The 13,861-nt window shown below is 43.6% G+C and overlaps 1 protein-coding gene across 5 annotated transcripts in view; it reads right to left on the bottom strand.

Moving 5' to 3' along the window:
* PCDH11X (protocadherin 11 X-linked) overlaps positions 1 to 13,861 on the bottom strand; it is a 1,108,633-nt gene that overhangs the window by 897,883 nt on the left and 196,889 nt on the right. The window contains exon 5 of one of the 5 annotated variants that reach the window (XM_029067270.2): positions 929 to 2,558. The exons of the other annotated variants lie outside the window; for them this stretch is intronic. Coding sequence (XP_028923103.1) covers positions 2,553 to 2,558 — 6 coding nt within the window. The 3' untranslated portion in view covers positions 929 to 2,552. Of the gene's footprint in view, positions 1 to 928; positions 2,559 to 13,861 lie in introns of those variants that run through there. 5 annotated transcript variants of the gene reach the window in all.

Here is a 13,861-nt window from a genome sequence, read left to right as displayed (position 1 = left end):
CATATTTCACAGAAGGTGTGAAGTATCAGAGTCTGTGTCAGATTCACTGTAACATGAATTATGGAAACTGACATTTTTTTTCTGCTTAGAGATAGGCTAAGAGAATAGCACAAAAAAACATCTGAACAGGTCACACCTCACTGGTGGCTGTCTCTCACTATCTGTGGGCTGTGAGGACTCAGCTTGGGATGGCTAAAGTGTCGTCATCAACAAAAATATTCAAGTGCACAAATGTGCCTGGAGCTATCCTGGTCACAGTACAATAACTCAAGTCACTGGGCAACATCATTTCACTTATAAATCTTTCTGATGGTAAAGACAACAACAAACACACTGGCTAGAATGTGTTTTTGTGTTTTCTCCCCCTACCGTATTTTTTCCAAAAGCTTAATCAATCATTCAATAGTATTTATTGAGCAGTTGGTGTGTCCAGAGCACTGTACTAAGACCTTGGGAGAATATAATAAAATGGAATTGGTAGACATCTTACCTGCCCACAGGAGCTCACAGTTTTAATATAGTGCTTTGGCCAAAGTGGGCAGTCAAAAAATTCCACTGATTGCTTTGGAAATTCCAAGTTACGATTCTTAGGCAGTTTTGCTGTGCCATATGTTAACCATCCTGAAACATTTGTAATGACCCAAAACAGTTCTGTGAACAGTTGAATATTTTCATTGTTTGGGGAATCACAAATAAAGAAAAAGACTATTAGTGAGCTGTGTTCGCGGAAATTAAGGAATCTATGCTTAGGCACAAACTTGTTTGACATTTAAAGTGGAGTACTAGTCGTACTGCAAAGAGAGGAAGGATGAAACTCTTACAAGTGAATAAATTCTCTCAGAGAACAGAACGTTATGAGCAATGAAGCATTGGTCCCTAGAACAGCCATGCTTATGGTTATGTGATACATATGCTAAAATACAAGACATTTTTTTCTTAACAAATAGAATTTATTATAGTGTACAGATCAGGTAGCCAAATAAGCATTTTATAAGAGCCAGATAGCATGTACATCAAGGGAAATTTAAGTAATAGTCATTGTAGGTACAATGTAATCTGAATCGAGATAATGGGATACTAAGTATAAACCAGTTTTTAAATACCTTTACATCAAACATTCAAGTAACACTCTAGTTCCATTGTATATCATATAGAATGAATCCTACTCACAATTTTCCAGTTTGAAAGAAAAAAATACATACTGTATGCAGCTGGGTCCAAATTCAAAGAATACCCCATTCTAGTCTAATAATGAATGACATATCCACCTTCATAAAAGTGCAGAAAAAGGTTCTTTATACTCCCCTTTCTTCCAAGAAATAGTGTACTTTGGGATCCATTAATGATTTAATTGTAAGCTCCTTGAGGGCAGAGCTCATGTCTATGGATTCTCTTTCATTCTCCCAAGAGTTTCGCCCTCCTGTAGTAAGAGCTCAGCAAACATTATTGTTCGCTGTGTAAAACACATAGAAAAATTTAGGCAATAAGTGAGCACGGTCATTGTATCATGTCATTTTTTTTTTCCCCCTAGTAAATGTGCTAATATAGTCACTTTCACTTAAGCCAAAATGCTGCAGAGAACATTGCACACTTACATAAGCAACACCTAACTATGAATTACGAGAATTTTAGGAGAAACATATAAAATGTGATTTTGTGTAAAATGCCCTAAATCAATTGATGCTACAGAAAGGAATACTGGTCCTTTCTGGCCCACAGGAATATTCCACGTGATATTAATCAGTGTGTTCTCATTTCCATTAGGCAGGTGGTATTCTCAGGGAAATATATATATTAGTGACTACTTGCCACTAATTTGTGAATGTTCACTATAATAGTTTTCTGAGCTATTGTCACCCCTTTTAGAAAGCTAATGAACTATTCATCAAAGAATAGTACATCTTTATAATGGAAGCGACACTATCAATGTGACAAGTCGAATGGGAGGATCTACGACTATTTCTGAATTTTCGTTTGAAATTGATAAAGTGACACGGCCTTGCCAAAACTGTGATGGTGAATTTTCTTCAAAAATTTGGGGAGTATAAAGAACTTTACATTCTCCTTTTAAAATATATGCATAAAATTTATTGCTCCCTTTTTCAGTATTTATAGAAGAAACTAACATTTTTTTTAAACACAAATAAATAAGGATAAAAATCCTAGAACAAGATGATAATAAGCGACATAAAAGAACCCCCAAAACAATAGATTATCTTATAATAGCCATCATTCAAAGCAGAGTGATGGGCAAAACTACTTTTTTTTTTTCCTTAGCAAAACTACTTGTTATAGAACACTATAGCACAATGTATTAAAGTCTCTTTGTCTTAAAAAAAAAAAATGATCTTGCCCTGGATACCTTTCAGTAGGGCAGCTTGAACAGTTCAGATCCACTTCCAAACCCCTCTGGAGATGACGGTAAAATTCTTCGGCAATCAGAGACAGGACAAAGGGCTTTCTCGTGCTATTTCCATATTTTCATGTTTGCTGGCTTAACATCATTGTGAACCACATACGACTTCAGTACATAACATCAGACGCGATGACGTTCAGAGCTGACAAACAGAGAAACAGCATGAGAATAGCCCTCTCCTGCATCACGTCATCCATAAGCACATAGTCTGCTCGTCAAACTCCAGTGAAGGAAACCCAGGATGGTCCAAGATAAAGAGGCCCTGTTCTCTTTCTCGTGTTGAAATAGGGAAACACTCACCCTCATGGCATTACCTTTCTAACAAAACTAGTGGCTGGACAGAGGGAACCAAACAGTCTGGACTTGCTAGTTTAAATTCATGCTCAGCACTGCTGACTTTATGAACCATATTTCTAAAAAACACCACTAATGAATGGGTCTCTTTATCTTGGACTTTACGCAGGCCCAGTGGGATACCGAGGTTTCCTTGTTTCTAAAGGGGAAATATTTAGGCTTCAAAAGTCCAAAAAAAAAAAAAAAAAATCACTGTTGAAAACAGAAAGTCCCAAGATTTATATATATATATATAAAATCATGCTATTTCTCAAGGACAACGTGTCTTTACGGCTCCTACTAATTTATTCCCTCCAGACAAAAAAAAGTTAAGACCAGCTGCCCTACTGGAATCGATCTAGGAGATCAACAAAAGAAATGTTACGGTGGTTCGGTTGTGTACTCTATGTCTGGCTCGGTTTCTTCTTACGACGGTTCTTCAGGCTGGATGTGTCTTGGGAACTCCTGTGGATTGCTTTCAGAATCTGGGCCTTCTGTGTTGGACGTGAGGTGCGTGTGTGTGTTTCAGAGTATTCTGGAGCAGGTATGGTGAAATTCAAAATGGTCGCAGCCCCATCCACAGCCTGGCGGGATGCTCCGTAGTATGTTTGCACTACAAACCTCAATCCCGCTGGCTCCCTGACCATGAGGACCTGGTGGAAGGCAGGAGTGGTGGTGTATGCCCATGTTCTGCTTCTTTCTTTGTGTCTGGGTTCTCAAACCAATCAAGCCGGGGAAAAACTGAGAAGCAGGTATGTGTGTAGAAGAAGCATCCCAACTGGCACTCTTAATCGCTATGGGACGTTGCCAGCTGTGGATCGAGCCAATCCAATCCCTCGTTGCTCTTGGTACCTCTACGCTAACCTGGCACTATTTTGGGTCAAGTAAATCTAGAGGACCTATGACATTTCTTTATTTACTCGACACTCTCAAAGTTACACCAATTAAATTCCACATGAAGCCAGGTCTTCAAGGGTGGTTTCCCGGAAAGTTTGGCTTCAAAACAGGGGTAATGTGAAACTACAAATGCATTGAGGATGAATGAAAACTCAACTTATGCACTGTCACATCCCAAACCAAAATGTCTTCTCTTTCTTAACGGTCGCTCTGTCTGATGTAACCTCTCACCTTCTCCCATTGGCCGGGTGGTTAGAACATGGGCCTGGGAGTCAGAAGGACCTGGGTTCTAATCCCAGCTCTGAGACTTGTGACATTGCACAAGTCAGTTCGCTTCTCTGTGCCTCAGTTACCTCATCTGTAAAATGAGGATTAAGACTGTAAGAGCACATGGGACGGGGACTGTTCCAACCTGTTTATCTTGTATCTTCCCCAGTGCTTACAACAATGCTTGACGCATAATAATAATAATGTTGGTATTTGTTAAGCGCTTACTATGTGCAGAGCACTGTTCTAAGCGCTGGAGTAGACATAGGGGAATCAGGTTGCCCCACATGGGGCTCACAGTTAATCCCCATTTTACAGATGAGGTAACTGAGGCACAGAGAAGTGAAGTGACTTGCCCACAGTCACACAGCTGACAGGTGGCAGAGCCGGGAGTCGAACTCATGACCTCTGACTCCGGAGGCCAGGCTCTATTCCACTGAGCCACACATCGCAATCACTTTAAAAATACCAGTATTATTATTATTCTCTCCTCCATTTTGTTTTGCTTTATTGTATCAGATAACTTGTTTTTATCATTTTTCCTCCCTACAGGTAATACGTGGGAAGAGTCCAGCATGAAGAGAAGGACTCAGGGGCACTCCCTTATCCTAACACCACCCCCACCTCCTCTACCACCTTCTACAACCATTCCAGTTCCAGCAGGGCTCAAACCAGAAGCCTTTGTGTCCAGAGGTCCCAGGCAGCCCTTCCAGAAACACCCAGGGTTCCTCACCACTGGAGGAGGCTGAGCTGCAGAACACTTTGAGCCAACCTGCCTTCTCACCCCTCCACAGAAGACTGGGTTGTTGAGGGCTTCCAGACAGCAAAGGTTCCTGGTTCGGCTGATCCTAGGGTAAGCCTGGGCCCACCGATTCTCTGGTGGAGCACATGTTTTCTGCCTCACCCCCAACCTCTTTCCTTGACATTTTTTATTCAGTACCATCACTCACTTCCAGATAGGACAAGATGATGGCGGGGGAAAAAAAAAAAACACCCAAAAATATTTCCAGGGCAGATGAGAGAAACCTAGTCAAGGGGCCGACAAACCAGCTGGAAGCCGATCCAGATCCACTGTTTCTTCCTTTCCACACTCGCTTTCTGCCTTTGGGCCTTTTTACTGAATGCTGACAGGGGGTAAGGTAGGTGAAACGGCAGGGTTCCGATCAGCAGTATGGACTGTTGGCTGCCCCGTTAGAAGTTTAGCTAGGAGGATGAATGCAATGAATAAAATGAGGTTTGGGGATTTCATTCTTCTTTAGGCCCACTCTCTCCAATTATTATGGATGGCGAGAGCAACTCGGGAGGAAGCCAAGCCACAGCTGTACTTGCCACCGGCATGGCCGAGACTTCCCGACTGCCCATTACGCCTCAAAATGTGGATGGAAGCTGGAGACAGAATTGAGGGAAAAGCTAAACAAAGTGCAAAGCAGATCTGGGAAAGGGATTTCATGCATTGGTCTGAAGGGGAGACATTCTTTAAAAATGAAGGAAGGGACACTCTCTTTTTCTCCGCATAAGACGTGCATTATCCTGGCTTTCGAAAATCTACAGAGCCCTCCTAAAGCCAGCAGCTTGTAGGGTATCATACACGACTCCTTTCAGGCAAAGCAAGGATAAACAAAAAGGATAAATAAAAGTTCCATTCAGATCGTAAGTCGGTATTTCAACTTCATACAAATGTAGAGCAATTTAAAGTGAATTAGAAACTATTCGGGATCCAAAATGCAGTACGTATAGCGTTAGTAAGTCATAGATACCCTGTGAACTTTCTTATTGTTTCTGAAATCCAGCTTCCAGAATGATAAAATATCTACCAGGTCTCAAGGATGCCAGGGGTAGGAGGGAATTTGATGAAAGAATGAATCAATCCATCAATCGGTGGCATGTACTGAGCATTTACTGCATGCAGAACACAAAGTACTTGGAAGAGGAGAGTAGAATTGGTAGAAATGATCCCTGCACTGAAGAAGCTTACAGTCTAGGGGGTTAAACAAACGTTAAAACACGTGAGAGATGGGAAGCAGCAGAGTGTCCTTATGCTTAAGTGCCATGAGGGTGGGAGAAGGATGAGTTTCAAAGCATTTAGGGAGCGACACCCAAGTGCATAAGTGATACAAAAGAGAAGGCGCCTAGGGCCAGGAGATCAAGGAATCAGCAGTACTTACTGAGAGCTTACTGTGCACAGGGGACTGTACCACTTGGGAGAGTACAGTGTAATCAAATTGGTAGACATGACCCTTGTTCACAAGGAGTTTAAAGTTTAGGGGATGACAGCTTGGTCATCGAAGGCAGCCTGGAGATGATTTGAAGAGGGTCATGATGATGGAAAACACGGTGGTGTTTTGGACGCAAAGGGGGAGGGAAGCCCACGCCACTCCAAGTCTTCTTGACAAGGGGTCGGTGCGAAAGAGATGGAATTGAGATACAGTAAGTAAGAAGTCGTGCGAGAAGAAAAATGTACAGGTTGGTTGGAAAGGCAGAGGAGGGAGGACAGGGAAGCAGGGAAGCAAGGTGTCCCAGTGGATAGTGCTCGGGTCTGGGGGTCAGAAGGACCTGAGTTCTAATCCTAGGTCCACCACTTTTCTGCAGTGTGACCTTGGGCAAGTTACTTGAATTATCTCACTTACCTCATCTGTAAAATGGGGATTAAGACTCTGAGCCCTCTGTGGGACAGGGACTGTGTCCAACCTGATTAACTTGTATCTACCCCAGTGCTTGATACATAGTCAGTACTTAACAAATATCATCATTAGTATTGTCATTACTACCACTATTATAGGGAGGAGGGAGGGCTGAATAAGTGCCTTAAAGCCATTGGCAAGAAGTTTCTGTCTGATGCAGAGATGCAGGAGTAACCACTGCAGGTTCTTGAAGCATAGGGCTGGTGGGTGTGTGCAGAATGGTCTTTTCAAATTCTACACTGGTGCACGAAACCCACCAGCAGGAGCAGAAAAGATTCGGGATGTGGAGTGTGAATGGAGTCATTCCCTTGCATCCTCCAGCAAGCCACGGAGTCAGAGGACCCACACCGTGAAGCAGCAGGGCCTAGCGGATGGGTCGCGGGGCCGGGAATCAGGAGGGTGTGGGTTCTAGTCCCGGCTCCACCACTTGTCTGACCGAGGGATATTCAATTCACTTCTCCATATCTCAGTCTCATCTGTAAAATGGTGATTAAGACTATGGGCCCCATATGGGACAAGGACTGCGTCCAACCTGATGAGCTGCTATCTAGCTCAGCGCTTAGTAACAGTGCCTGGCATAGGATAGGTGCTTTACAAATACCATTAAAAAAAAAAAAAAAAAAAAAAAGGATTGCAAAGGTAGCCAGGAGTCGCTCCTGGCTGGGGAGCGGCACCACCATGGGCTCCAGCTGCAGCCTAGACAAGAGCGTCTTGCCGGGAGGAAGTGCGCTCTGGGACTGTGGAAAGGGGTGGCAGTGGTACCTGAAACATGGCAGAGATCAGCCTAACAGGCTGGCATCCTCCTGTCTCTCCCCACTTCAGTCTATTCTTCATTCCGCTGCCTGGATCATCTTTCTACAGAAACGGTCTGGGCAAGTCACTCCCCTCCTCAAAAACCTATCAATCTTCGCATGAAACAAAAACTCCTCACTCTTGGTTTCAAAGCTGTCCATCCCCTTGCCCCCTCCTACCTCTCCTCCCTTCTCTCTTTCTCCACCCCACCCCGTACACTCTGCTTCTCCGCCGCTCACCTCCTCAACATCCCTCATTCTCTCCTGTCCCTCCGTCGACCCCTGGTCCACGTCCTACCACTGACGTGGAAGGCCCTCCCTCCTCACATCCACTAAACTCTCTTCCCCTCTTCAAAGCCTTCTGGAGAGCTCACCTCCCCCAGGAGGCCTTCCCAGACTGAACCCTCCCTTTTCCTCTGCTCTTCGTCCCCTCTCCATTCCCCCGACTCCCTCCCTCTGCTCTTCCCCCTTCCCCTCCCCACAGCATTTGTGCTTATTAGTATATATTATTATATTGTGTATATACCTATGATTCTATTTATCTTAATGATATTGAGGTCAGACTACTTGTTTCGTTTTGTTGCCTGTGTCCCCCGTTTAGACTGTGAGTCCGTCACTGGGCAGGGATTGTCTCTATCTGCTGGTGAATTGTACATTCCAAGCGCTTAGTACAGTGCTCTGCACACAGTAAGCGCTCAATAAATACCACTGAATGCATGAATGAATGAACGATGGCACAGAACCTCCCCAGGCTCAAACCATGTGGCCAGTGAGCCCGTGCCTTGCCAGGTTGCAGCAGGGGTGTCTGGGGTAGTACTGGAAACTCCTTCAGGTCAAGGGTCATGCCAACTGACTCTAGTTCACTCTCCCAAGTGCTTACTGTGGTATTGGTGAAGCATCTACTATGTGCCAGGCACCATACTGAGCGCTGGGCTAGATTCAAGGTAATTGGGTTGAACACGGTCCCTGTCCCCCAGAGTCCTAACCCTTATTTTACAGATGAGGGAATTGAGGTCCAGAATTGCGGCGACTTGCCCGAGGTCACACGGCAGACATGTGGCAGAGCAAGGATTAATAACAACAATAATAATAATAACAACGTTGATATTTGTTAAGGGCTTACTATGTGCCAAGCACTGTTCTAAGCGAAGGGGTAGATACAAGTAATCAGGCTGTCCCACGTGGGGCTCACAGCCTTAATCCCCATTTTACAGATGAGGTAACTGAGGCACAGAGAAGTCAAGTGACTTGCCCATGGACACACAGCTGACAAACGGCAGAGTTGGGATTAGAAACAAGGTCCTTCTGATTTCCAGTCCCGTGCTCTATCCATTAAGCCACATTGTTTTTCAAGTGCTTAGTAGACTGCTCTGCACACCTTAAGCACTCAATAAGTTTGACTGATTGATTGATTGATTAAGGTTTTACAGACAGGTCCAGTCTGGGCCAGGATGCTACCTTCACAAGCCACGCTGGTGATGCTAGCAAGATGGCAGGGCTCGATCTCCAAGGCACTGTGCTGAGGACCAACCTGCTCCAGAGTGTATGCGACACCTGTATGCGGGGTGGTGACCAGCCAGCTTTGCTAATCTGAACCCTCCAACTCCGCTCCGGAATACACCAACTATGTAGGACGGGGACTCTGCCCAACCCGATCATTTCATAACTACCACAGTGCTTAGAACAGTGCCTGGCACACAATGAGCTCTTATCGAATGCCATTTTTTTTAAAAAAAGGAGGGATTTCAGCATGTTTCACGGGATAGCCGACAGGTAGTCATAGCACTGCCTCTAGAGCTGGCTGGATGCTGGGGTGGAGGCGGGGATGGGGGTGGGACACCGCGATACGGGGGTTCCTCACTCCTGTCCCTACCTTCCTCCCCGTGGCGCAGTGCCGCTCCAGGCAAACCACCTTGGAGACTGTCCCAGTGAAGGCTCCAGTGGTGTGGTGAATCTTGGGGATGGACGGCAGCGGATGAAACGTGGGGCTGTCTGGTGAAAACCCAGTACACGCACACTGGGGCAAAATAGAAAGGGCACAAGGCTCTAAACCCTGATCCACCACTTGCCTGCTGAGTGAATTTGGCCAAGTAACTTGACTTGTCTGAGCCTCTGTTTCCTCATCTGAAAAAATGGGGCTCAGATCCCCGCTCTCCCTTTGCCCTAGACCTTGAGCGTCATGTGGGACAGGGACTTGTGTTCAATCATATTGCAATATCCACAGCATTTAGTACAGTGTTTGGCACAAACTACACACTTAAAATATCATCATTATCGTTATTGATTATTACCGATTGCTATGGCTATCCCAGGCTACCATTTCCACCCTACTGCCCCCAAGTACTAACCACACGGCAGGCCTGACTTCGGTTCCGGCAGCCTAAGGAGATTTCATAGCTGCGTCGTCCTCCTTTGCTGCAAAAGGCTACTCCTTGGCACTTGCCCTTTGGCTTTTCCTCTGGCCCTGCGCCCAGGACTAATTTACTCTCAGGGAATGAGCTGGCTACTGTTTCATAGCCCTAGGGTACGTTTTGATAAACAGCATTTCCAGAAGGCTCAATGGTTCTGAATGTCCTAAAAGAGCTAGGGTTTCTCCAAAAATGAGCAGTTACATCTTGACAAACTACAGGCTTGCTGAAGGGAGGTTTTGTGACTTCTAACTCTATCGCGGTCTCCCAAGCACTTAGTACATCATTCTGTACACGGATGACATTCACTAAATACTATTGATTGAAGACAGGATCCAGTTTTTTAACATTATTTTCTAGACATTATTTTTCTGTTTCCAAGTTAGATAAACCTTTAAATGGAGCATCGCAAGAGACTTCCTCCACCACTCGGCCGTTAGCAGGGTGATGGTTTTCTATTGTTTTCCCTTGGTCTCCCAGTGTCAACATCTCTTCGTGATTCCATAAATTTGCTCCTGAAGGGCCTCTCATACACTGGACAAGGAGACACATACAATGTCACGCTACACAATGTGATCACTCCTGCCATTGTGTCAAATTAGGCTGATTTTCCACGATCCAAAAGCATTTCTCTGGCTCCATTACTTGGTCCAGAGCCTCTGCGCTCTCCTCCCATATCGGTGTCAGGTCGGTTGTGGAGACAGGAACCTGGGCGGCCCCCGGAAATAAAACACCACATATAAAAGTGTTCAGTGCTACAGCCGGACCAGATAGGGGAGGTACTAGATGAGAAGAATAGTAATCCTAAATCTCTACAGCACCAGTCCTTTTACAGAGCGGGCAGGGAGGAGAGGTCATAAATGGTGGCCCTTGTGAAAGTTGAAGGAAAAATGACCCAAAGAGATGTTTCTGAAGAGATTCCCCATAAATGCCTGGAGGAAAATCAGGAGGATGGGTTTTTCTTTGTATGTGTGGGTGGCTTTTCTGCTGGGGGAGGGAGCCGACATGTATGAACCACCGCATTTGGAAGAGTCTTGGTCCACCACAGGGGGAAGTGGTCCTGGAAAAAAAGCTTTCAAATTAATGAAGATGGCGGGATCCAGAAAGCAGAAGCCAAAATTTTTGTTGTGGCTGTAGTCACTTTTAGAGAACTTTCCGCCTCAGGTCGGGCCCCGTGTTGGGGCCAAAAGCAGGAAAATAGTTTCCAGTGAGGAGAAATTGGAGCAGGGACAGACAAGGGATAAATATAGACTGCAGACAGAAGGAGGATGCCAAAGCATTTTTGATTGTCTGCAGAGACTTCTAGTTGTCTATATTTAGTCACTACTTTAATTAGAGAAGTGCTCATAAGGTCTAGTCCTCCTTCCCAAATCATACTCTTATTTTCTCTGTGGCTTTGGGCAAATGAAACACGGCTGTGGACTTTCTAACCATTAAAATAAAGAGGTGATCACTGAAGGTATCAAGACTGATCAAACCCTGAGGATGTTAAGTATTCTCTATTACCTGAAGCTCAGATGAGCAAAATCACATTTAATGTTAAAGATAATAGTGTTGTTCTAAGCCGAATCCCTCTCTTAAGGAAAAAAAAAATAATCGAGGGACTCCAATATGTCACCATGGCTATGTAAGTTCCTAAAACGCTTGTTTTGAGTGTGTGATTTCTCCTATTGTTTTCTTCACAGTTCATTACTTCAAAATATCTCTTTGATACATTTCAAGTCAAAGCATAAGTCATAGTTCCTGATAAATGTTCCCGCTTTTTAAATCATGAGAGGCAGTCAAATGATCAATGGTGGTTACCCCATTCCATTTTTAAAACACGGCTCGGTACATGAGGTAGAGAATACATATTCAATCCACATCTGATAACATTTGTGATTCTTCTTTGATCATTCACTGCCACTCTTGGGCTTGAGCTCCCCTGCCTGGCTCAGCTTTTTCTTTTTGTTTCAGGGCTAACGGTGTCTCCTGGGGTCATTTCAGTGTTTCCTATTAGATACTGTCCTTGCCTGTTTTGGGCCTTTTTTTCCATCAGCCTGCTTTTTCTTCCATATATATATATATATATATATATATATATATATATATATATATATATATATATATATATTTTACCTGGAAAATATGTCTCTAACCTCATTTTGGACTGATTTAAAAAAAAAAAATTATTTCTACTAACTGTTGGATGACTCCTCCCTGTTTAGGTGAATCATCTCAAATCACAAACACTTTCAAGTAGTGAATAGCGGATACCTTCCTCCACTCTATATTATCTATTTTTTTCATAAAGGAAACATCTACCATATAAAGTTTGTAACTACGCAGGGATTTTTCTTTTCCCTCTGAATGTCTCAGCCTTACCTATTTAGTGTGCACAGCAGTGAAGGTGAGAAGTGACTTTTGGCATTTATTTTGAATGCCGTGGTTGCAAAAATGGTGAATATTTTGGCAGTCAAAGGACTTTGGTATAAAATGAAAAGAGATCCTTTTGAAATTGCTCTAGTCTTTTCAGAGGGCAAGTTGCATTATTTCTTGATTTCAGATTATTACACCTAGGGTGTAATAATCAGTTAAAAAAATATACATTAATGACGATGGGTTAATTGGGAATGAGGGCTTTGAAACCAATTATTATTAGCAAGCCATTTAAATCATTTTTAAACTGTGTGATAGACTTGAACATATCAAATGAACACTAAACTTATTTCTAAAGTATGATTCCCTAAATCACACACACACACACACACACAAACACACACACACATGCCCAAATCCAACAATAACCACCACTTATGTAGCTTCATTAGCATTTGGATTTCATATTTTGCTTAAGTAATGAAGCCATTAGCCCCGTGTTTGGCAAAAGAACAATTATCTTGGCTTATTAACATAAAAGAACATTTTGAAAGTTTCTAGTGTGTTAGAGATTTCTGAGGGTTCTTAGAGATGCAAAAAAGAAGGTGAAAAGAGGAAGAGATTAAGCACTTAACTCAAAAGTAGTAAAATATATCAATTTTTCATTTAATCCCTTTTCTGTGAAAATGCATATTCATTTTAAGCACATTAGAATAATAATTACAGTAGAAGACAATCTTCAGGGTTAAAAACTCAGGAAAAGTTAACTTTACTTTTTCATCTTCATGCACCAAACTTCTCAGAAACATGGACAGAATATTCTCATAAAGATAAACTTATGTGACATACTACTACTACTATTAATAATAATAATTGCGGTGTTTGTTTAGGGCTTTCTACATGCCTGGAAGTATGCACTGGGGTGGATATAAGCACCACCTCATATCTGTGGTTGGACACAGCTTTTATCCCCCATGGGGTTCACACTCTCAGCCCCCATTTCACAGATGAGGCAACTGAGGCCCAGAGAAGAAAAATCACTCGCCCAAGGTCACATAGCAGAGAAGTGGTGGATCCGGGGTTAGAACGCATGACCTTCTGACTCCCAGGCCCGGGCTCTATCCACTACCCCATGCTGTTTCTCTGGGCCATTTTGAATGGCTCAAGGATGTAAAGCCTCAATGCCTCTGAAGGAAGTTGGGTCAAAACCCACCAGTATTCACAAGAATATTTGCCATCCACCGCAGTTTTCTACTGGGGGAAAGTTAATGGGATTAACTAATGAAAATTACTCGGGGAACTGGAGACCTCTTAACCAAATAAAGGATGCCAAGTGGACAGGCACAGAAACACACACACAACACACATACGTACACAGCACGCCCCTCCGCACACTCCTCCCCGGCCCCCAGAGCTTTCTCCACTGAGGAGGACGATTATTTAATAGAACTTCTACCTGGGCAGGAGTCTCTCATCCCGAGGGACGCTTACCAACCTAACGCCATCTCTGACCATGAGAAAGAGGAGAGTGATCTCGACCCGGAAGGAAAGACTCTAGTCAGACTGCCTGAGGTATGCGGGTGTCCGGGGCAACAGAAATAAAAGTGGCAAGACCTTGACTGGTCTAAAGCTATACGTCTAAAGTCTCTATTGGAGTTTTAAGGGATGCAAAGGTTAATGTTCATGCAATTCCACTGCAGATTCTCAAAT

This window comes from Ornithorhynchus anatinus, chromosome 6, assembly GCF_004115215.2.
Source record: "Ornithorhynchus anatinus isolate Pmale09 chromosome 6, mOrnAna1.pri.v4, whole genome shotgun sequence".
Lineage (NCBI taxonomy): Eukaryota > Metazoa > Chordata > Mammalia > Monotremata > Ornithorhynchidae > Ornithorhynchus > Ornithorhynchus anatinus.
This window is presented reverse-complemented; position numbering and strand designations above follow the sequence as displayed.